The sequence below is a fragment of the Ambystoma mexicanum genome, chromosome 12, assembly GCF_040938575.1.
Source record: "Ambystoma mexicanum isolate Mex_15411 chromosome 12, UKY_AmexF1_1, whole genome shotgun sequence".
In the NCBI taxonomy this organism is placed as follows: Eukaryota; Metazoa; Chordata; class Amphibia; order Caudata; family Ambystomatidae; genus Ambystoma; species Ambystoma mexicanum.
Genome location: NC_090936.1, coordinates 61,725,469 through 61,749,988, shown reverse-complemented (window position 1 = coordinate 61,749,988; position 24,520 = coordinate 61,725,469). Strand labels below are relative to the sequence as shown.

Sequence of the window (24,520 nt, the reverse complement as noted above, 5' to 3'; positions counted from 1 at the left end):
GGAACAGGGGGTGAACCTGTTTCGATGAGACTTTCATAGATCTGACTTGTCTAGAAACCTCGTCTGTGGAGAACAGGAGAAAGGCAGAGAAGGAGGGAGGAGAGGTGGCTGCAGAATGGCCAGAGGAAGAGCAGGGAGTGTCTGTGATGCATTGGGGAGCCTCTATGGCAAAAGGGGAGGCTTCAGGTCTTACCTTTTGCATTCCTTTGGAGAGCCTGTAGGGAAAGAGAGGAACATTACAGATCTTGCCCCATTAATGCTTTGGAGAGCCCCTATTGAAAGAGAGTAAACTGCACCTCTTGCCTCAGTGAAGCATCGGGAGACTCCTAAAGCCAGGAGGATAATGACCTACCCAGTTCAAAGGTCTCAGTATCCCAAGAAACCGCTTGATGTTAGGATTATCTGAAGAGACCAGAACAAAGAAGTGCCCTGTACCCAGAGACTGTGAGGCATTTATTTGAAAGGCGCTCCTTTGGGCGTGGATGGCCTTGGAGCTTCTGATTTAGCATAGGGGCTGGACACTAAGTTGCCTTCAGTGGATTTAGGTTAAACCGCTCACCCTTACACGTTGTGCTAGAGAAACCCTCCTATTTCATGGTTTTGCTCTTTCCCTGGTTCCTGTATCAGTTTATTTCACCCTACCCTAAGCCTAGATTTTGTGAGGACAGCATTTGACTATTCCAAGACAGTAGATGAGATGAAGAGTGAGAACTATTCTTAAGTGACGGGAGGTTGGCGACCCCTATGCTAGATGAAGAGTACTACCCTCGGCCATTTTCCCTGCGCTTTAACAAGAATCCACATTCCCTCTGGTTGTAACGTTTTAGGGCAACACTCTTAAAAGATAAAAGTTAGAGAGGTTTTCCTGTTATGACGTTGTTAAAGTTCAATACTAGTGGCTGTGCACCGCTGCCTTGTGACTTTAGACAAAAGGTCCCACAGTGCTAGCATACACTCTGAACCTCTTGTGGAAACCCGTCTTTGCAGCCTTGCTAGCATATTGGAGTGGGGGTGCTAGCTTCCCATCAGTGGCAGCTCACCTATGGAGCTCTCTCCCAACTCGCTTAAGAGCAGAACAATCCTCCTGCCCATTCAGGAAAGCTCTGAAAACCTGGCTCTTCACCTAACCCACTTGACATTCCAACAGCCAATCCGTCTGTCATTTGTATAGCGGTGTAACTGGTTTTGAACCAAGTGCATCTGTGCACCCCCTGACTGTGCCTAATTGAGTGTAACTGGTTGTAGCAGCGCCATGATGCCTGAGGGTTTTGTGCGCTTAACAAATGTAAAATAAATAAATATTGTGACCTTTTTTTTTTTTTTTTTTTTTTTTACACCCCTCTGTACTTGAAGTACGTGTGTTAATCACCTGTTTGTTATGACTTGAATCGCTGCTTCACATACCAGCTATAGGCTCGTGAATCCTTGGATCTATGTGGCCCAGCCCGTGGAATAACGCTGGCTGTACATTATGCCAGTGTCATCCTTGGGTGACCCTGCCCCCCCCCTCCTCTGGGGGACAAGGAATGCCGAAGTAGGGATTCCCTTTCACCTCCCGTCATTGCAAAGTTTCAAGCATTCATTGGTTATACAGGAACTGAGCAAGGTAGCCATGTGAGGGACCCCTCTAAGGTGGATGGCTTGGTCTCTGACATATATCTGTTTCAGCCTCATTGGGAAACGCAGAACCAATGGGATCTCTCCCTCCACTCCAAGGAGGATCTAAAATACCCTGACTGATCAAGAAAAGGAGAGACCAACCGAGGTGCTGGCTTGCGCTGCTGCGCAAAGGAGGAAGTCCCACCCGCTCAGGAGGAGCCAAACGGTAGAGCCACGCAGTCATTGGGGATCTGAACCAGCAAGCAGAGCGCTCCATCTTCTCTGAAGGCAGAGATCCTGCCGAGACCGGGACCGCCGGGAGAGGAAGACCTTTCCCATCACAGAAGATGTACTGACGTCCTGCTCCTCCAGCGCGAGAGGGAAGAGCAGAGGTGAAGCAGCAGATCGTGCATACCGAATCCAGGAGAAGAACGCAGGTCTGCGCATGCCTGGGGGACAGCCTCCACAACCGGGCATCACTGCTGGAGCAAAGGTACGCATCGTTGCAGGAATAGCGGGTGAAGGGCAGTTAGGCAGACCCATAGCCCAAAAGGGGGTTATACTCTGAAGACCCCAGGAGGGGGTAGAGAAACCGGCAAAGAAACCACAACAAGAGTGGGTCCTAACAGGCCCAGAGCCCAAATGAGGCTGATAGCCAGAAGGACCCAGGAAGGGGTAAGAGAAGCCGAAAGAGAAACTGCAAACAAAGCGGGGCCAAGCAGGCACAGAGCCCATACAAGACTGATAATCAGAAGACCCATGATGTGGTAATGGAAACCAAAACTAAAGTGGGTCCATGCAGGTCCATAGCCCACCCGGGGCGGGATGAGAAATACTATGACCAGACCCAGAACCTAAGTTGGGCTGAGCAAGCCCTTGGCCTACCCGAGGCTGAACACAGGAGTATCCTTACATAAACAAGAAAATATACATGGCCACAAATCAGAGGAACTCATTAGGTTTAATAGATCCCTTGGACTAGCGGATAAAGCTGTTCTTGTGCCAAAAGAACGTTTAGAGACATGTTTTGTTGTTTGTTCATTGGAACCACCGAGCCAAGCTGTGGAAGAGACTCTTTTTGGAAAGAACCTTTTGTTTGTTCGTTGGAAGAGATTGGGAGAGACTTTTGAGAACTCTTTCATAAAACCAGCCACCACCAAGTGAATCCCCAGGGAGAGCCACCCTATCCCAAGTTAAACTTAGATTGTCTTTCTTAGTTTTCATAGTGGTAGGTGTAAGGGTGCAGAAGGAGGGGAATGACAAACAGATGTCATGGTTGGTTGGCATAAGCTTTTATTATACCAGAAAAAAAGAGAAAATCTACCTTTCCCCAACTCTAAGAGGTGTTTCCCTACCGCAACTAAAATACTAAGCATTTGGTCAGGATGTCCATGGAAATTAAGAGTGCACAGTCCTGTGTTAAAAACCTATTTCTGTCCCTTATACTAATAACTAAACTAAAGAGGTAGTGGATCTTCCTGGTCCAGCAGAATGGCTCCCTTCCTTTGGACAGTGGATCACAGTTCCAATTGTTAGATGGGATCTTTACCAGAGGGAATGACTCCCTTCCCCAGGTCACTATCCCTTTTCATGTTACAAAACAAAGTTCCAGATTGTAAAGCAGTAACGTTCTCAGTTCAAACATCAACATTCCTTTTTGCTCATAGTTGTTTCTTCACTATTGGGTTTCTGGAGAATGCCTCCCTTCTCCAGGTATCTTGCTCTGTGTTTTCACCATGCCAGGGGAATGCCTTTCCGTGGCCCTTTTCCAGGCTTACTCCACAGATCACAACACCAGGGGCGATGTCTCCCTTCCCCATGCCTTTTCTCAGGCTTCCATTGCAGTTCACAATACCAGGGAGAATGTCTCCCTTCCCCATGCCTTTTCTCAGGTTTACATTGCAGTTCACCTTGCCAGGGGGAATCACTCCTTTCCTCTGGCCTTTTCTCAGGCTTGTTGTACACAGTTCACAATGGTTAAAGGGATCTCAGATCCTCTTCTCCCTCTCTTTGGCTCGGCCCACTTGATTCACTCCTCTGCCAGCATTGCTGTGAGGAAGACATTGAATTTCTGGGTGGGTCCCCGACCCTGGTCTCTCTTGCTCGTTGGTTTGACTAACTCGGCTCCTTATCTTGCCAAATGCTGTCACAGGGGAAATACCTCATTTTTGCATGTGGGTCCCAGACCCTGATTTCGAAGGTATTGTGTCCTCCGACGTATTCCTTATCTTAGATAGAAATCCTTCAGCTTTGCTGGCCTCGGAAAATTTTTTCGCCAGAGGGCGCTGCGCGTCGATGATCGCCGAGTCGATGACCCTCGACGGCCTCCGTGCCGACGTCGACGTCATCCTGCCTATAAAGGCCGCGCGCAGCGTCCGTTGCTCAGTTCCGTTTTTCCGCGCTTCGTTGTGCCTCGGAACACCGTTGCTCAGTTCTCGTCAAGATAACGTATATAATAACTACTATTTACCTCGATATCGATGGCATCCTCCTCCGACCCGACGACCCCTCGGTCCGGTTTCAAAAAGTGCCGAGACTGCGGGAAGAAAATGTCGTTGACGGACCCTCACAGGGTCTGTTTGTGGTGTCTGGGAATCACGCACCAGAGTTCGGAGTGTGAGGAATGCCTTTCCATGACGGCGAAAGCCTTGAAGGAGCGTAGGGGGAAGCTCGAGAGAGGTAGGTCAACTTTAACTTCCTCGAAAGCTTCTTCGGTAGAGTCGAGACGTTCGTCTCCTCACCATAAAAAACACTCTCGATCTAGATCACGAAGTGGCTCCCACCACTCGTCGACATCGAGACACTCGAAGAAGAGACGTAGGAGATCCCCTTCGTCATCTTCGTCGAGTTCTCCTGAGAGAGTTCATTGCCCCACAAAACGCAGCTCGCAAGCTGAGTGGGAGGAATTCAGGAAAAAGATGCTAAGCGTCTTCGAGAAAGCGGCCTCGTCCCCCTCGAAGACAGCTGAGGGTGATACCCCGGGTAAAAAACCCAAAAAATCTAAACGCCGCGAGTCGCAGTACCCGGCGGAAAAGTCAACCCGAAAGCGCCTCGAGCCATCGGGAGATAAAGCATCATCGACGCCATCGTCGAAAACTCCTTCGAAACAGAGGTCGGCGCCATCGACGCCGTTGTCGAAGGATTCATCGGCGCATCAGTCGATCGAGTCGACGCCGACGTCGACGCCGATATCGACGCCGGTGAAGGAAAGAACCACGGCTACTCCACAGCCAACGGTTAGACAAAAGACCTCCGACTCGACGCCGAGAACGTCGACGTCGTTCTCGAGCAGGACTCCGATCCTTTCGAGTTCTTCGAGGCCTAGTACACATTTCTCGACGCTTTTCACGGCGCCTTCGAGTACTTTCACGTCGGTGTCGACGACATCGACGTTTTCAAGGCCTGTGATGATGGCTCCTTCTGCATTGGAAATGGGGTTTATACCATTCCAAAAACCAATGTATCCCCCTTTAACCTCGATTTTTGAGGAAAGGGAGGATTCAGACCAAGATATTGATTTACAGAGGACCACATCACCAGAGCCAGAGACTTTCGCCTCTGAGGAAGGAAGATTAAAAAATCTTCAGGATGCACTTCAGGAAGCTAGTGGCTTGGACACTTCTCCTGAAGCAGAATTTATCAAACCAGACCCAGGAGAACATGCGGAGACTCCATATAGAGCTCTGATGTCTAGAATCATAGAATTTATGGGTTGGTCTGCACCTTCTCCTGCCTTTCAGCAGGATGACCTCACTGACATACTGGACAAGGGCCCACAGGAGGATCCTGTGGTTCCATTTCACTCTGCTCTACAGAGAAGGATTTTGACAAACTGGGAAACGCCAGAAATTATCCCGGCAGTAAATAAAAAACTGTCAACAAAATACAGGGTGGCTAGTTCTGACCCTGAATATTTGTCAAAACACCCTACTCCTGAGAGCTTGGTTGTACAGGCTGCAACCTCATCAGGCAGCACATCTGCATACCCCACTGCTCCGCAGGATAGGGATGACAAAAAGTATGATGCCATGGCTAAGAAGGTTTTTTCTGCCTGTAGCATGGCGTTAAAGTCTATTAACGCGACCTGTACGCTCGCTAGGTTCAGCCACACCCTTTGGGAGTGCGCTTCATCAGCGGCTGACTGCCTCCAAGAAGGAGAGGAAAGGGACGCATTTTTAAACATCATCAGGGATGGTAAAGATGCGATGTGCGAGACCCTACAAACTGGCCTAGATTCTGCTGACAGTATCAGCAGGGCCATGGCGGCAAGTACCACAATCCGCAGGCATGCGTGGTTGAGGAAGTCTGGTTTTGCCTCTGACGTGCAGACCAGGCTTTTGAATATGCCCTTTGACGGTTCTACCCTCTTTGGAAAGAAGGCGGATGACAGTTTGGAGAAACTGCAAACGTCCAAGGCAGCAGCCAAGTCATTGGGAGCTGCTATCCGTCAGAATACCTTTCGTCCTTCGGGATCATCGTGGAGAGGACGGTCCTTTCGTTACTATTCCTCATATGGAAGGGGCAGGGGACGACCGGCTCAAAGAGGCCAAGGAAGATTTACCCGTGGTGGACGGGGTAGGGGAAAGAAAGCCGCACCCGCAGGAGCAGGAGCCACTTTACCTTCGGCAACTGCATCAGCCGCTTCAAAACCACTCTGAGGTCTCCCCTCACAGAACACCAGTAGGGGGCAGGTTAACTCACCATCTGACGGAATGGCAGGCTATTACGTCAGATGCTTGGGCTCTGGAGACAGTGGCCCAAGGTTACTGCCTGCCCTTCCTACATATCCCTCAGAGTCATCCACCGGGGAACAACCCTTTGAAGCTTCCAGATCCGCTCCTCTTGCAGGAGGTTTTAGACCTGCTAGAGAAAGGTGCCATAGAACTGGTACCTGTAGCGGAAAGGAACAAGGGTTGGTACTCCCCCTACTTCATAATACCGAAGAAGGACGGAGGACTGAGACCCATCTTAGACTTACGGGAATTGAACAAATTCCTCCGAAAGGACAAGTTCAAGATGGTGACTCTCTCTCAGATCCTTCAGGCCCTCCAGCTTCAGGACTGGTTGGTATCTCTAGACCTCCAGGACGCTTATTTCCATGTGCCGATCCATCCCAGGCACAGGAGATACCTGAGGTTCGCAATTGGCAGCTCTCATTATCAATTTCGAGTTCTGCCATTTGGGCTAACCTCCGCCCCGAGGGTCTTTACCAAGCTAATGTCGGTTGTGGCTGCAAGTATAAGGAGGGAAGGGATTCATGTCTACCCTTACCTAGACGATTGGTTGATCAGAGCTGTATCTTCGGAACAGGCTCAGAGACAACTAGATTATGTTTGCCACTTCCTTCACAAGCTGGGCTTCTCCCTCAATTTAAAGAAGTCACAGATGATACCATCACAGAGACTCCAATTCATTGGAGCAGTCCTGGACACTTCCCTGGGAAAAGCCTTGCCACCAGAGGTGAGGGCTCGAGATATTCTGCAGATGGTCATCAGATTTCAGAATGCCCAATATCTCCCAGCCTACGACTTTCTGAGGTTGCTAGGCCTCATGGCATCCTGCATATTCCTCGTGCCGGAGGCTCGCCTGAGAATGAGATCCCTCCAGTGGGCACTGAGAACTCAGTGGTCACAGTTCTCAGGAAGGATGACAGATCTCCTTCGGATCCCGGTCAAAGTAGCCCGAGACCTTCAGTGGTGGGCCTGTCGGGAGAACATCCTGAAAGGAGAAATGTTTTGGCAACCATGGCCGGAGATAACAGTAGTCACGGATGCCTCACTCACGGGGTGGGGAGCTCACGCCAACGACTTGACCATCAGCGGTCGTTGGTCTCCATCGGAGTCCAGACTACATATCAACCTGTTGGAGCTGAGAGCCATCAGACTAGCGCTGAAGGCTTTTCTGCCGTCTGTACGGGGAAGAAACGTCCTAATAATGACGGACAATACAGTGGCCATGCACTACCTCAACAAAAGAGGAGGCGTAGGCTCACTACCACTGTGCAGAGAGGCGATGCAGCTCTGGTTTTGGGCAATTCAGGAAGGAATCTCTCTATCGGCAATTCACCTAGCCGGAGAGAAGAACTTGACAGCGGACGCTCTGAGCAGGCAGAGCACAGTCTCTCACGAGTGGGAGATAGCTCAGGAAGTCCTTCAAGAGATCTTCGCCCTTTGGGGAACCCCTCAAGTGGATCTGTTCGCCACCAGTATCAACAGGAAGTGCGACAGATTTTGCTCAAGGGAATTTCCCCCGAGAGGAGCTCTAGGAGATGCGTTCGTAGTGGACTGGGAGTTCCCACTTCTGTACGCGTTCCCTCCGGTCCCTGTCATTCCTCAAATGATCAGGAGGTTGAGAAGGTTTCGGAAGACCATGATCCTAATTGCCCCGGATTGGGCCAGGAGAACGTGGTACCCGGACCTTCTAGACATGTCCATCTGCCCTCCAATTCGACTGCCATACAGAGAGGATCTTCTCTCGCAGAAGGAAGGTCAGGTTCTCCATCCAGCCATCAAGACCCTCAACCTTCACGCTTGGTGTCTGAAAGGTTGAGGTACAAGGATTGGGACCTTCCGGATGATGTTATGGAGGTGTTGCTTTCGGCCAGAAGGCCGGCAACTAAAACTCTATACCGCTGCCGTTGGAACAAATTTTGCAGCTGGTGCAGAGAAAAGAATATTGAACCCTTTTCTTGTGGTACACCTATGGTGTTGTCATTCTTACTTTACCTGGCTAATTCAGGCCTACAGGTTGGCACAATTAAGGGCTATCTCGCAGCGCTATCAATCTTTAAGCGCACTGCAGAGGAGCCTTCATACTTCAAAATTCCATTGGTAATACAATACCTAAAAGGATTAACTAATGTTTATCCCCCGAAACCTTTTCAAGTTCCCTTATGGGATTTAAACCTAATTTTAAACTTCCTAAAGGGTGCCCCTTTTGAACCACTACACTCTTGTTCATTGAAGCTTCTCACCCTCAAAACTGTTTTGCTAATAGCATTGACATCTGCTAGAAGGGTTAGCGAGTTGCAAGCCTTATCGTGTAAACCTCCACATACAATCTTTTACAAGGACAAAGTTGTTCTTCAGGTGAAGCCTAACTTCCTCCCGAAGGTAGTCTCGGAGTTTCACATCACTCAGAAGATTATATTACCTTCTTTCTACCCTCCTCCTCATCCGGGGAAGGAGGAAGAGAGACTGCACAGGCTGGACCCTAAGCGAGCCTTGAGCTTCTATATCAGCAGATTGGCTAAGATCAGACAAGCAGACCAACTCTTTGTAGGTTATGCAGGACATAAGTTGGGCCTTCCAATAACAAAACAAACCATCTCCAGATGGATTATTTTAGCCATTCTGGAGTGCTACAAATTGGCAGGAAAGGAGCCTCCTCAAAATCTAAGGGCTCATTCTACCAGGGGTATCGCAACATCCTCAGCCCTTCAAAGAGGGGTGCCAATTCGAGATATATGTGCGGCTGCCACATGGTCGTCCGCACATACATTTACCAAATTCTATAGCCTGGATTCCTCCTCTAGTCAAGAAACTAGATTCGGCAAGGCTGTGTTACACTCTGTCCATTCTGGAAGGGTAACATAACTTTTATTACTCCCGCCTCCAGTCACAATACCACTGCTATGGGAGTCTATCTAAGATAAGGAATACGTCGGAGGACACAATCCCTTCGAAGAACTAGTTACTCTTACCTTGTAACGTTCTTTCGATGGGATGTTCCTCCGACGTATTCCTTATCGACCCTCCCATCCATCCCCGCAGTATGACTTCCTGTGGGTTTGCAGCCTATGCTCCTTCAAGGTGATTAGTCTAATCCAAAAACATTACTGGGGACTACAAAACGGAACTGAGCAACGGACGCTGCGCGCGGCCTTTATAGGCAGGATGACGTCGACGTCGGCACGGAGGCCGTCGAGGGTCATCGACTCGGCGATCATCGACGCGCAGCGCCCTCTGGCGAAAAAATTTTCCGAGGCCAGCAAAGCTGAAGGATTTCTATCTAAGATAAGGAATACGTCGGAGGAACATCCCATCGAAAGAACGTTACAAGGTAAGAGTAACTAGTTCTTCTCTTCCGTTTTGTTCTGACCAACTTGGCTCCCTCTCTCGCTAAGTACTGTCACGGTGTGGAAGTGGAAGGCAGACAGAGCCACAGTTTTGGGTTGGGGAATTAACAGAATGCGGTGAGATGTGCGTTGTCTATGCGCACTTGGTCCCCCCTCTGGCAATAACAGGCAGGCTACCCAAGAAAGTGAGCACACAAAAGAAGGCACCAACGTCTTTGCAGAAATCAGGAAACACATTTATTACAGACAGGGAAGTAGGCTCCTTGCCAGCAGAGTAGGTCAGGCACACTAGGCATGGATAATTGTCTGCACTGGCCTGCGGCATAAGGAGGGGCATTGATGAGAGGAATACTGGCTAGGCCCACCCAGAAAGAGAGTGAGGGCCGGTGAGGGCGACAGACAGAGGGTGCGGGGCACAAACCGAGGGTGCGGGTCACAGACCGGGAGAGATAGACAGAAGGGCAGAGGCGAGCAGGCTGGGGAGGAAAGGGCACAGGGGAATGGAAAGGGGAGTATGCCCGATTGGGAGAATTATACCTGCTCGCGTCTCTGTAGCTCCCCTGCCCCCACACACGCGTCCAGCACTGCAGCCAAGAAAGAGCCCCAGCCCTGGTTCTCTGTCCACTTATAAGGCTGTTGCACCACCCCTGCAGAGCCTGCCCACATGGTCTAAGGTGGAATGGGGTGGGGTATATGACAGGGTGTGGGATGATACATGCAGGCACAGGGCCCCCCTCCACCGCTACCCCCTATGGGGTAGGGGTGGGAGCAGAAGAGTTTCCCAGGAGTGAACATATTTCCCAAGGCACAGGAAAAGGGTGGCGTTTCACAGGGGGTTGGTAGACACATGTAGGCACAGCCCCCCCCTCTTCCACAGCTGTCCCAGGAAGGGGATGAAGGGACTGAGGAGGAAGGGGCAGGGACATAACAGGTGGGAAAACATCTAGGGACATCATCAGAGGAAGGAGATGGAAGTGCTCCCCTCAGTCACCCCTGTGGTGACCACAGCTGTTCTCAGGAGGAAGGGGCAGGAATGAAAGTGTGTAGCATGCCCCATTGGCAGAGGAGGAGAACGGTTCCCAGGAGTGCTGTAGTAGGTGGTCTGATGAGCACAGCTGTCCAAGTGACAGAAAGAGGAGGAGGTCACAGAACGGGGGGAGCTGGGTACACATGGAGGGACTGGGGAGGACTCCAGAGGGGAAGAGTTTCTCAGCAAGAGGCGATTCACTGCTTGCAAAACAGGCAGCTGTTAGCTGTGCTTGGGGTGGGATCAAGTTACAAGATGAAAATTACAGTGGGGGAAATTAAAAATCAAGCAATACCAAGTGATATACCATATATTAAAATACATTGAATAACATATCTGAAACAGCATAGGCACCCACCCACAGAGACTGCTATTTCCACATTTCCACAATGGTGAAGCCACTTTGTTTTTATATGTGGGTCACAGACCCTGCTTTCTCTTCCATTTTGTTCTGACCACCTTGGCTCCCTCTCTCGCCAAGTACTGTCACAGGGAAGACACTTTGTTTTTATATGGGGGTCTGTGAGACAGGCATGGTATCAAGAGATGACACGGACAACAGAATTCAAGTTTCAAAGAGCTTTATTAAAATGTCAGGATGGTATAGGGCCTAACCGGCCCTATAACTGAAGTAGGGATTTCTCCGGTCTAAAGAAACCTAAGGAAAGTCTGGTAAGTCCAAATCAAAGGTCTGTCTGTGCCAAAGCCTATGCGTGCCCTCACATCTAGAAATAAACAAAGTGTGGGATTCTTCTTAACCAATATACTTAGCCAATATAGTGTTCAGACGTGAGGTCTCAGCTGCTTACCCCAAGTTCAATATAATACAGTTCACACAAAAAGATTGTGAGGTTTCCTCTTCCCCGAGATAAAACTTTTCTTTCGAATCTCAGGGTTCCCTTACCCAAGATTCCAGTGTGGTACTTATTTCAAAATCATTTGTTCAATTTTCAGTATAGGAAAAACACCAGGTTCACTTAATCTGCCTTCTGGCTTGCCTTGTCAAGTAGTTCAGTTTTCACTGGCTTACTTAGAATGTCCTTTGCCGGTCATCATTTAAGGTTCCCTGGTCTAGGCGCAGTTGTTGGACTGCACGGTCCATCCATTACAGGTCACGCAAACATAAGTCTCTCCTTGGATTTGTTTAGCCCCTCCTAGGCTTTTCTGCACTGGGCCTTGGGTTTTCCACACTTGTCTTTCTGTTTGGCCAGTTTTACCCTCTTCTGCACCAGTCTTTGCTTTGCCATAAAATCACCAATCTTCCTCACATTTGCAATTCCAATACAGTATTTGTTCACTTTGCAACTTGTTTTAGTTCTGTTCACAAAGCTGCGGCTCACGTATGAAGTTTGAATACTTTAAGTATTTGTTCAATTGTTGATAAACAATTTGACATTCACAATTTGTCAGTTTAACTTCCAAGTGTTTGTTTGATACTGTTCTTAATCTAATAGAAGTTCTATTCAATATGATGTGCTTTCATTCAAAAAGCCATTTTCATTTAGTTTGGCATTCAGTAGAATTTGCATTCACTTGTGCTTCTGGGACCATTGCTTATTTGCGGTTCCTTTGGAGAGATCCAGTTCCCCCAGTGTGCTCTGACACTTACTGGTTCTTTGTGACTCCTTACGGGGGCTTCCACTGTTCCTGCTTGTTTTCTCTGGAGCCGAGGAGCAGTCTGCCAGTTTGCTGGGCATGTCCCCTTACACACACCAACTTCTCTGCTCTGCCCACGTTCCGCGTCTCCTCTGATCCCGGCGGCTTCCACAGCTCCAGCTGCACCCGGGCTTGGGCGCGGATGGCTTTTCTCGTTCCTCTGCTGTACGGCAGCACTTGCTGCCTGCCTTCCAATGTAAAGGCTCCCAGAATTATTTCCGGCGTCTCGACTTTCTCCCAACACAGCAGTTCTCCTTCTCTCTTTTTGCATGGGTTTGTCCACCCCAGGGTCAGGATCCAAGAGCAATGGCCTTTCCCTGGCCACCTGCGCAGAGGACTCATGAGGAATAGGAGGGAGACCACCCTCAGGTTTCTCACAGGTCCGAGACCCTGCTTTTCAAGCCCCCATCAGCACCAGCGTCTAGACCTTTACCTTCACGGGCCTGTGGACGCTTTGCCGATCTATCTTGGGTGCTTGCTGTCATTTGCCCGCTGTGCAGGTGTTTCTCTGCTTGCCGGCTCTGGTCTAGCGCTTCTTATTCCCGATAACGATTTCCCCCTTCCAGTGCTGCTCTAGGTTCGCTCCATGCCACCGGGTTCTTTGTTCCTTCGAGACTGGAGGGATTTCTTCTTCTCTGTGCCTCTTTCGAATCTCCCGGGCTGGACAGTCCTTCAGCTGTTGGTACGAGTGTGGTTCTCCTGAAGGCAGCTCCTCCCGCATCTGAGACAGTTTTGTAAGTCCTTTGTCAGTTTTTATCCTAACCCCCCTGTCCCGCCTCTGCGAAAAGCTAGAATGACGATTAACATTCCACCAGGTATTCTTCATGGCTCTGCCCCTCTTCTTCGTCCCATTTGGAATCCCAAAGGTCTTACTTGGGCCATCTGTCCTCTTTATTATCTCAGAGGTGAGCCCTGTGGCCCACCATGCATAGATGACGTGGTTAGGTAAGATGGATCTGAGGTGTAAGGGATAGGAGGATGTATGGGAGAGGTGGGTATAGAGTTGGAATACTGCGTTGCCCTTAAATGATGGTCCTTGTCTCTAGAGGGGGAGTCTCTCCCAATGAGATCCTCCTGCTGAGAACCACCCCCAGGGTGACTATCCGGTAGCTACCTGGCCTCATGAGAAGGGGCTCTTCGGGACAAATGACATCATCTAAGGATTCGTCACATAGGACAGATGTTAGGATAGTTTAGATTTTACAGAGGACCAAGTTTATTTGTTTGACATCCTGCTGAGGACCAGTTTTTTTGTTTTTTAGAACAGGGAATGTATAATTGTGGTAGGGCTTAGAGAAGGGTTTCTTTCATTTCAGATAACAGTTGTGTTTAAACATGTCCTCTTGTCCCCCTTGTGTATCTGATTCACACAGCTTCTATGTCAAATGTGGGCCCATGATCTTAATGCAACTGTATCTTCGTGGCTGTCCTCCAAACTATGTGGGGCTTAGTAAAACAGTTCCCGGGTCTAGGGCTATTCAGACTTTACCCTCCTATATCCAGGTGAATAGCTCACAAGTTAAGTGCTCACCTCAGAAATGGGCCAGCCTGAAATGTGCACGTTGAAATACTACATGAGAACCAACTCGGCCCTTTATTCTTCCGAGGTTGATGAATTGAGTTCCAATAAATGGGGTAATTATAACACCTGTTTTTATTGGACTTTGAAGCAAAGGAATCCGTCATGAAGCACTTTATAAGAACACAAAAGTATTATTTTACATGACTTCAATGTGAAATCACATTCTACCCTTCAGAACAATCATTGCTTGAAGCAATTTACCAAGCTAAGATGATGTTTGTTCATTTTATAGGTGCTTTGAAATGCGTTTGTGGTGTTGCTGATGAAATGTTGCCTTACACTACACTTTCATCTAAGGCCTCCAGTTGGTCTAGAGAATATTTCTTAGAGAACATTTATTTGTACTGTAAATAGACATGTAATGTGTTTTCTTTTTCATTTAATGGGATTAAAGGGATAGTTATAAACTGTCATTTGTGGGTGATAAGTATAATGTTGATTGCAAAAGATGATTCATCTTACTTTCTGATTGTATGTTTTTCTCTTTTTAGCTAATTCTCAAACATGTGGATTCTTTGTTGTATGTCGATACAGACATCCTTTTCTTGAGGCCAGTGGATGACATTTGGGCGCTGCTGAGAAACTTTAACACCACCCAAATAGCAGCAATGGCACCGGAACACGAAGAGCCTCGCATTGGCTGGTACAACCGCTTTGCTAGACATCCATATTATGGGAAAACTGGAATTAATTCTGGGGTCATGTTAATGAACATGACCCGCATGAGAAGAAAACATTTTAAGGTATGAATACTTTTCCTTTGTGGAGCAGAAAGTACACTTTCTTCAACGCTTTTATTTTTTCGAAACAATGCTACTTAGTTGTGTAAAACTGCATAAGAAGCGATTTCTTTTATTTTTTTATTTTTAGTTTTGTGAAGGTCGTTTTCATGTTAGCATGTTGCTTCTGATGAGCATTCTATGATGATGACGCATAGTAACAATTCTGACGAGCATTCATGGGTGCCCGTTATAGTATGGGTTGTATAGGTCTTATCCCTGGATCTAGTGGGATGTGCCTAAGTGATGCCTATTTTACCCGCAGACAGTTTTGTTACTGTTCTTTTTTTACCACCTTAAGTCAAGCTAGACATGGTCAGTGCCTTAGTGCCTTTGTATAGTGCATAGCTGTCTGGTGTGACTTTGCAGCAGTGTATCTGTGTCTAAAAGTGCAGCCATTGCCCACCCCCCCGGGTTTTCGGCAGCCCGTAGTCTGGTGGGGTTGAATGGATTTGAATCGCCTAGAAAAGGTTACTAGCTGGTGTCAGTTGGAATGGTGGTTGGAAGAGTGCTCTCAAGCGGAACTGTGAGCTTGCCAGTGCAGCTAAATTGCCCTCAAATCGGCTGTTAAGTGCACAGTACATGCAGTGAGAGGCGCACTGGTGGCCAGAGATCTGGTGCTGGGTTACTCTCCTCTCCTGTTGCCAAGTGGCTGATACCCATCCAACAGTTGGCTCGAGGACAAATATTGTCTTGATCTTTATCATCTGGAGGCTTTGCAACGTGATGGAATGAAGGCAGTCTTATATAGCACCCGTACACCATTATGTTGCCTTTATTGCACGTGCCACTGCAAGGAAAGAGGGAGAAGGAATTGTTAGTGGGAAAGCAGGAGAGGCAGATGTGAAACCTGTGGTGGTGATGGGTGCAGGTTGGCAGTAATAGAGTCCTAAGTGTGATTTCTGATTCCAGGGGTTTGGTGGTTCTCCAGCATGGGGTCTGGCATGGATTCACATGCTCATGCATATTGCCCGTCGTCAGGCTGGGAATCCTTGGAAAAAGATAAAAGAGTTTCACTTTCACTTACAAACTGTGTTTCTCCTCTAAACCAATCACTGAACTCTGGGTCATACTGCCCCAGCCAATGACTGCCCTCTACCTAAGCCCCTCCTCTGGCAGTCATCTTCAGAATTTTACTGCATGTTCAAATGTTGAGAGTTCTTGTGTTTTTCTCTGTGAGCTGATCTACGTTTTTCGTGCTTTTTCTGTAAAAAGTTAAATTTATTTTGTTGAACAGAGCCTCTGTGCTCTTTCTCTACATCGGCCGACAAGCTGGGATTTTCCATGCCCCTCAAGGGCAGCATCGTCGAAGTTTCATCGAAGATTCCAGAAGGCCATCGGCCCTATTCCACACTCCAGACCATGTCGGAGGAGAAGGTGGGAAGCTCCCTTTTCAAGCTCTGCTCCAGCTGCGGACAGTGGAACATGTTTGTGGAGGACAAATGCCTTTAATGCCTCTACTGTGCGAGAAGCAGGGGCATGCCTCACAAGCACTGGCGGGTCCGAAGCGCGGGCTTCTAAGTCCTTTGAGGGCGCTTCATCCGTGGGGGCCCAAGACAAGGCCAAGCACTGCGAGTCTGTTTCCATCGCGGGTGCCGCACAAGTGGGTCCGGCGACCGGTAGGCCACGCTCACCATCTGCCTTCTTCTGCAGCCATGGCTCCAGCTCCTCCTCGAAGAGAAAGTCGGCTAACCCGGCAAAGCTGTGGGAAAAACCTGAGAAGACGAAGGCGCAGGAAAAGACAACCGACCTACCCCAGAAAGCCCAAGTGAAGTCGTCGTTGGGAAGCCTCAACCGTACTCCAGGGCACGGATATTTCTTCCTCGGACGAGGAGGACTAGGCATCCGTCCACACGATCCAGGAGGACGTGGGAGACAACGACGCTGACGGCGAAGATTCCGATGGGGACGACGGCACAGGGCCCAGTAGGCCTACCGCCCTGATCCCTCTGAGGGATGTATCGCTGGACATTCTTTTGACCCTGCACACCCTGGTGTCGGAGATTCAGAAACGGATGCCAACGACATCTCCGGCCCCGGACCAGCCTCCAGCGAAAAAGAGAAAGCGGCACCCTACGCATCAACCTCCACACATGCCTTACCCCCCAGAGACAAGGGGACAGACACGATGACGGGCAACAACACGGGCACAGCGGGCGGTTCGCCACAGTCAAGGGCTTCCCACCCGGATGAGGTGGTGTTATTCCATCCCATGGTTGCCAGAGCATCAGACTCTTCCAATTTTCCAATTGAAACCAGAGGAGATGAGGAAAGAAGGTTTCCTATATCAACGACGCAAGGCCAAGAGGAAGACCATCTTGGCGTTGCCTCTCCTGGATGACGTTTGGTAGGAAGGCCTGGCTTTGAGGAACCCAGCCAACGCCCTGGCCAAGAGGGATCGGCTGGAGAAGAAATACTGGGTGCCTGAGTCTGCACCCAAGTGCCTACGTTCACAGCCTTCCCGGACTCCGTGATCTCGGTGGCAGCAAGGAAGAAGCCCCTCGTTTTCATCCTCCGTCCCTCCGGATAGCGAGGGAAAGAAGTTTGAAGTAATCTACTCAGCGGTGTCAACAGTCAAGGCAGCCAACGCCCTTCCTATCCTGGCCAGATACGACAGGGAGGGAGCTGTGGTATAAGATGGCCTCACTGCTGGAGTTCCTACCCGACGACAAGCGGGTCAAAGCACTTTCCATGCTTCAGGAGGGGGAGGTGGTATCGGACCATGCCATCAGGATGGCCTTGGACATCGCGGACACAGGGTTCCAACAAATGCGGAACAGTGTCTGCCTCCGTCGTTGTGGCTGGCTGAAAGCCACCAACTTTCGTCAAGAAGTCCAGATGAGGGTTCTGGACATGCCCTTCGACGTAGACAACCTCTTTGGGAAGGCCCTTGACGATTTGTTGCAGGCCATTAAGACTGACACAAAGACAGCTCTTGCCTGGGGCACTCTTCAACACCGCCCATCCTTGCGTGCCTTCGGTGGGAAGTCTAGCAGATCGTCGAAGGGTTTTGGCGGGGTTTCCTCTTCATACTGCCAACCCTCCCGATCCACGACCCAGGAGACCTACAGAGGCCGTTCCAAGGCTTTCGGTGGAGGTGGCCGTCATCGTCGCTCCCAAGGCGGCACGCAGGCCCGAGGCAAGATTGAAACGGCCATGGCATTGGGCCCCCACCCATGCACCCCGGTGGGGGGGCCGGCTGACGGGTTTCATCAGCGACTGGATGAAGATCTCCACTGACCGTTGGGTGCTGGACGCTCTCGCCCACGGATACAGTCTAGAGTTCCAGCAGAAATGTCCACGGATACCATTGGTGGCCCGGCAGGAGCAGAACATCCCTCAGCTCCTGCAGGAAGTACGGGCCATGATAAGAAAAGGGGTGAAAGAGCTGGTTCCAAAGCGACTCCCGGGCTCCGGAGTCTACTCCAGATACTTCTTGGTGAAGAAGACCGGGGGCTGGAGGCCCATTCTAGACCTGCGGTGTCTCAACAAATACCTCAAGTCCCAAAAATTCAGGGTGGTCCCGTTGCAGCACGTGCTCGGCCAACTGGAGGAAAGAGACTTCTTGATGTTGCTGGATCTGGAGGACGCTTACTCTCGTGTCCCCATTCACGAGATGCATCGGAAGTTCATGTGCTTCGTAGTACAGGGAAGGCACTACCAATTCAATGCCCTCCCCTTCGGACTGAAATTGGCACCCAGGGTGTTTACGAAGTGCCTGGTACTAGTGACGGCTCATCTGCATCTACAGGGGATACACGTGTACCCGTACCTCGACGACTGGCTCATCTGGGCCAAGTCAATGGAGGAGCCGTCGAACACACATAGAGGACTGACCGTCGAGCTGCTGATGGGAGATTTTAGAGGGGACATCTTAAGTCGCAGACGCGAGAGGGTAGACAAATGAGGTAAGGTGAGGCGTTTGTTTGCCATTTGGGATCAAGGTCATTGGTTATTCCGGGAATATGGTAAGAGCCATTTAATAGAAGTTGGTGTTGGTATTTGTTCAAGAGCCTTTTCGGTTTTGTGTCATCGGGCCTGGATGAGTTATTTTTCAGTAGTCTTGGTCGGTCAGGTGTGTGAATTCCTGGTATGTTCATAGCATTTAGGGAGTGCCAAACATTGGGCGAACATTGATTGCAGAAGTGGTGGTTGGTTAAAAGTTCGTTGCTGGTCTTGTGGTTGTATCAATTGAGTAGATTTCAGTGCTTGTCCTATGCTGCTGTTAATTGAATAGCCAAGTTTTTAGTTGTTTCCTGAAAGTCGGTTGATTAGTTTTGTTGCACGTAGGGAGCAGGAAGATCCTCTGTGCTATTTCCGGTGGAAGTTAAGCATCATTGCTAGTGCATTGCTGTGGATCTAAGTAAGTAGTGTGTACATTTCTTTGCACTGAAGTCTAAGCCGCTGCTGGAGAAGTCATGTGAGCGATACCTAGAGTTTTTAAGTGAATCCTTTTGATTGGGAGCCTGTGCAGTTATGGAGTGCTGGCATGATATAGTTGTAACTTTTCTATCTTATGGGTATTTTTGCTGCTGCATTTTGCACTCTTTGGTGTCCGTTGAGCAGATATTGTGGGAGTACCAGGTACTGGCTCTTGGCATAGTGGAGCCTTGATAGTATTAGTGAGATGACTGCGACGGCCCTGTGTGTGAAGGTTAGGTGGAGTATGATGCATCAGATGGTATGGAGTTGGCAGAAGGAGGTCCTTGCGATGGTTGTAACCTGGGATTCTAGTTAGAGGTCAGTGTAAAAACTAGGATCTATGTTGGAGACCAAATACGTAGTTCCTCTACTGCAAGCCCATGATATTTTTTGTTTGCTTTTCCCGACATTCCCCAATGCTCCCTGTTTTTCCCCACCCTCTTAGTCCCACATTCCTCTAGACCCTTTTCCTACAACCCATTCCATTTATTTTTCTTTAATTCATTAATAAGCAAATGGCATTTTTCCCTGAACCAGTGCCTTGGAAATGCAATTCGTTAACAAGCAGCTGACAGTTTTTACAGCATCCTAATAATGAAGCCTGTAAATGAACAGACCCATGTGGTGGCGGGCAGCAGCTCATTGAGAGGATTCCAGGACACGCACCAGACGCCCACTAGGCGACCATTAGGGAGCAGCTCCTTTCCATCTAACATGGTTTGACCGAGAAAGCTGTGTATCAGTTTGAAGAGCTTTGAATCATGCTGCATCCTCCATTAGTGATTTTTAAAGCCTTGAGCATTGCCATTCTCTCAAGCTTGCTGCATCAAGGTCCCCCAGAGGTCTTCACCCGCCTTTGCTGGGGTGAAATAATGAGCAAATATTTGTTAAGTCAGAGAATAGCTTGGTCCTGTAGGCTCACCTCTCATCTTAGGTGATCACCGTAACCTGGTTCTGCTAAAAAAAAAAAACACAGATTGAAACACTTAAAAGAGCTGTAGAAAATGTCATGCTTGCATAGACATGCAATGACCCCCATTGAAAATCATTAAAATGAAGGATCAGTTGATTGATCATAAACATATCCAGTGTAGTTTTAGCCCTCAACCCCTTAATTGCGTTTAGTTCATATATTTTTACAATTTTTATAACAAACTTTGTCTGGACCTTAAAATCATTATCTGTGTCTTTGCTTTTGCCTGTTGTGTTTCATTTAAAGCTCATTACGTCCTGTTGGGATATGCCATGGGCAGGAGGAAGTCATGTGGTTTCCCTCTGTGCACATGGTTTACCAGAGACAAGAATATTGTGTACATTCAGAGAGAGCTATTGATTAGCCTTAGATATCTTTTTAGGATAAATCTTTGATGTGCAAAAATGTTGAAACATATTTCATAATTTTTTAAAACAAGGTTTGACAGGTTGCGTCCATAAAAGGCCTTATGCATTCAGTGTTGTGCCCTAACTTACCTTTTCACCTTGAGTTCCTTTTAATTAACCTTGAGTTCTCTTTTTGACAGAATGATATGACGGGTGCACGGCTGCGATGGGGAGAGTTACTCATGCCCTTGCTTAAAAAATACAAATTAAATATAACATGGGGTGACCAGGATCTACTGAACATCATGTTTTATCACAATCCTGGTAAGTGTATTCTCATGGCAATTATCTGAAAGGTGCCTATGAACGTGTTTTTCAATAATTCACACAAAGCTAATATTTGCACAAACTCTAACCCTGCACCATACTTCCTGGTATTGCTTGCATCCCCCACTTCACTTGGGACCACACCCATGATTTCCAGACCACCTAGGGCCTTGAGACAGTTGAAGTTCAGCACCAGTCTTACCTCGTCCACAGAAACGGGAGCTTCCAGAGGCTGCAATGAGGGTCTCATGACCACATTCCTGGCACCAGAGCCTTAGAGAGACTTATCTATTTAAAGGTATTATCTCTTTGCTTCTCCCAACGACCTTGGTTCTGTTTTTGATTACAGATCTAGTCATTTCACCTGCTCCCTCTGCACCAGTACCAGCACCAGCTCTGGAAATAGAACCTGCGCTTTGCAGTACTACATTCACCACAGTGCACTGTGCTGCTATACTGCAAGACGTGGAACTAGAATCAGCACATTGGCTGGATACCATGCAACAAAAAAAGCAGTATCCCCAATACTGCACTGTACTGCTTCTCGGAAACACCGGGATCTGAAATATGCATTGATCAGACCAATCACTCCTGCCATCCTCATCAGTAGGAGGAAACCTGCAATCAGTAAAAAGAAACCACTCCGCTTACATGTCCCCTTAGCTTTCTAGCAATTGGGCATAAGAAAGCAGGACAAGGTATACAAGTAGTCACACAACAGACAGATTTGCAGAGACTACCAGGGGTCTGTGCAAGGAGCATTGGGAAGATCCACAGAGCATTAGCGCGATTTGCATAGAACATGTAAGAGATCTGGAGGTGGCATTAGGGAGGTTTCCAGAAAACATTGGGGAGATGTATTAGAAACGTTAGGGAGATATGTATTGAACAATAGTTAGATTTGCATGAAACATCAGAGTAAATTGTCTGGCACATAGTGGGCATTTGTGTGGTCTCAGGAAGATTGACTGGCAACATCCAAGAGGTTGGATGGGAATGTGTGGGTTTCCTAAAACATCTGGGATTAAATGTACATAAAGTATGGAGCGGACAGTGCAGATATTTTGGGGACGTTCTGATATGATGGGTACTGCTAGGACATTTTTCTAAGCCCTATGGCAAAGAACGACAGACCCATGCCTAGGGCATAGGACCTCTCCTCAGTTGCCTGACTCTCGCAAGGGTAAAGGTGGCAGAGCAGTCAATGCTCTGCTCTTAGAACTGTGCATGGTGAGTAAAAAGTGCAGTGTAACACTCAATAGAAATGCAATAATGGAATGTCCTTGCAGTATGTTGGTAAAAGCATACTCTTAAATGTTCAGACGAATATGCAGTATATAAAATGGTAAATAACTTTGTAGGTACTCTGAGGGGTCAGTAATGCAAGGCGGGGAGGAGAGTTTGCCGCTGTGGTACTGTCCTTGGCTCTGTGAGAAACCTGAAGATGTCTCCCTAGCTAGTCCCCAGGGGATCTGTCATCCAGGTGGTCAGGACACAGCCTTCGCTATTGGATCCAGTTCCTGGGCGTGGACCAGTGAGGGAGGATCACCTGGATGTGGGGGGGGGTCCTCTGGGAGTGTAAGTGGGACACCCGACGGGTGAGACGCGGTATCCCCCTTCTTTCAACACCTTTCCCCATCCTACCACGAAGGACATTCAAAACCACTGCTCCCCCACCCCTCGGTTTTCTGACCCAAACACTTACGCACAACACATTAGAGAACTGACTAAAACCAGAGCCGTTTACCTGACATGTCCCAATACAAGGGTCAGGCAAAGTCAGGCAATTGATCAGAATTACACATACCTGACGGCCCTTTCCCTTCCCCACAGGGATAAAAGGTGGAGAAGGAGAGCACAGTACAAGCAAGGAAGACCGCATGACGAGACAGCTATCCAGGTCCCGCAGTTCAAGAGTAGGAGGAAGGCAGCAAATATCGAGCGGCTGACAAGGAGAGACACGACCTTGCCCTTTACGACGCAGACCAGTGAAACCTCTGGAGAGAGAATCGTAAGATCGAGGACAATAGCTCAAGTGTGCTGCAGCAGATGTCAATGGTACACGGAGCGTGTCGACGCTGATAAGCGCGAGCAAGGGAAACTCCTGCTATCGTGGTACCAGCCTTGACTCCAGTTACGAGGAACACCAAGTGGTTCATCACAGCCGGTGAGTCGAGGGGAAAGCCAATAAGAGCTGTTCTGTGGTGAATGAAAGACACAAATTGAATAAAGTTGAAAGAACTGTAAACGTGTTAAGGGGAGACCAGCTGTCTAACTCGAGACTCTGGTCGATCCCAGCAAAGAGTGAAACTACAGAAACCAGAAGGCCATCGGAGAGCTGCCAGTTTAAGTCAAAATGGGCATACAGGAGGTCAAGCAAAATCCCCATACAGTTGAAAGCCTTTGACCTACGAAATATGAGAAAGCAAGGGAAGTGAGTCACGCAAACAATTGTGCATGTGAAGTTTACAAGAGTGAACCTGACGGAGGGATGCTGACGAGCAGTGGGCAAGTGCAAAGTCCCAAAAAAACAGTGTGTTGACAAGAGTGAAACCGGCCGAGGGATGTCCACTGGAACTGTTTAAAAGGACATTAAGATTTGTGAAGGAAGCAAAAGCCATAGTGAACCCGGTTGAGGGAGTCGGATAATAAATGGGGGTCAGCGCCCGGAAGAGAGGGACCCAGGGGTAAAGAATCCTCACCCTAAGTAAAACCAAGAATCAAACTTTAAAACTTTCATTTGTTAAAGAAACATTTGTTTTGTTGCTTGAATATGACAGGGCCTTCGAAGGCAAGAGACTTTCAAGAGAACCGAGACTTGACCATCGAGGCTTCTGATAAACTGGAACAGAACTGTCAACTCGTGCTGGGGAAGCACGAGTGTGTGCTGTGCTTCAAGATCCAAACCTTACCCCATGCTCAAAACGTGGGGATGGGAGAACCAAGCTACCGCATCCTGACATATTATTTGAGAACACTTCTTTCTTTTCTTGAAAACCATCTGAAACCCTTTTTTTGTATTAGTTTTAAGGTTTGGCAATAGGTTTCTTAGTATAGGCCCTTTTTATTTGACAAGACTCCACTAGGACTGCCTTATTATTATTTGATGGTCGACGCTTGCTCCCATCTTAGATTTAGGTTTAGATTAGATGTTTTTCCAACCTGCATATAGTTTAATAAACACCCTTGAACTGTGATCACTTGTGTCTGTCTTTACTGTTGCCACCATGAGTTCCTTACAGTACATGGAGACAATGAAGTATACCCCAAAATGCCAGTATACATTGAGATCCAAGGCGAGTCCTGCGAATTATCATCCGCTATCATTCCTGGACTCCCCGAAGAAGTCATTCTGGGGGGGGGGGGTGGATTTCCCCATTTCCTGTACCCTCATACAAGAGCACCCCCACCCCCCAGAGATTTTCTACCCCAAAGATCATGGCAGACGAACAACTACTCCCAAAACTCCCCAATACGGGACTGGGAAATCATTGAACTCAAAACGGCCCCTAAACTCCAATTCATGGGCTATTGTAAAGAGACTGATGAACCCATTCCACCTCTACCTACACCAACCACAACTAAGCAGTGGAATATGCGAGAGTTCCTGGATATCTCTCGCCCTGTTCTCATTCAGGTCTTAACAACCAGAAACCTTGACTAAGTACAGGCATATGAACCTCGCCCAGGGGAAGGGTGTGTTAGAAACCTGAAGGTGTCTCACTTCCTAG

The 24,520-nt window shown here is 48.4% G+C and overlaps 1 protein-coding gene across 2 annotated transcripts in view; it reads left to right on the top strand.

Annotated features, from left to right (window-relative positions):
* The window catches only part of GXYLT1 (glucoside xylosyltransferase 1), a 169,460-nt gene that overhangs the window by 103,280 nt on the left and 41,660 nt on the right, over positions 1 to 24,520 (top strand). For both annotated transcript variants that reach the window (XM_069627989.1, XM_069627990.1), the window contains 2 exons: positions 14,433 to 14,684; positions 20,663 to 20,786. In XM_069627989.1, coding sequence (XP_069484090.1) covers positions 14,433 to 14,684; positions 20,663 to 20,786 — 376 coding nt within the window. The remainder of the gene's footprint in view (positions 1 to 14,432; positions 14,685 to 20,662; positions 20,787 to 24,520) is intronic.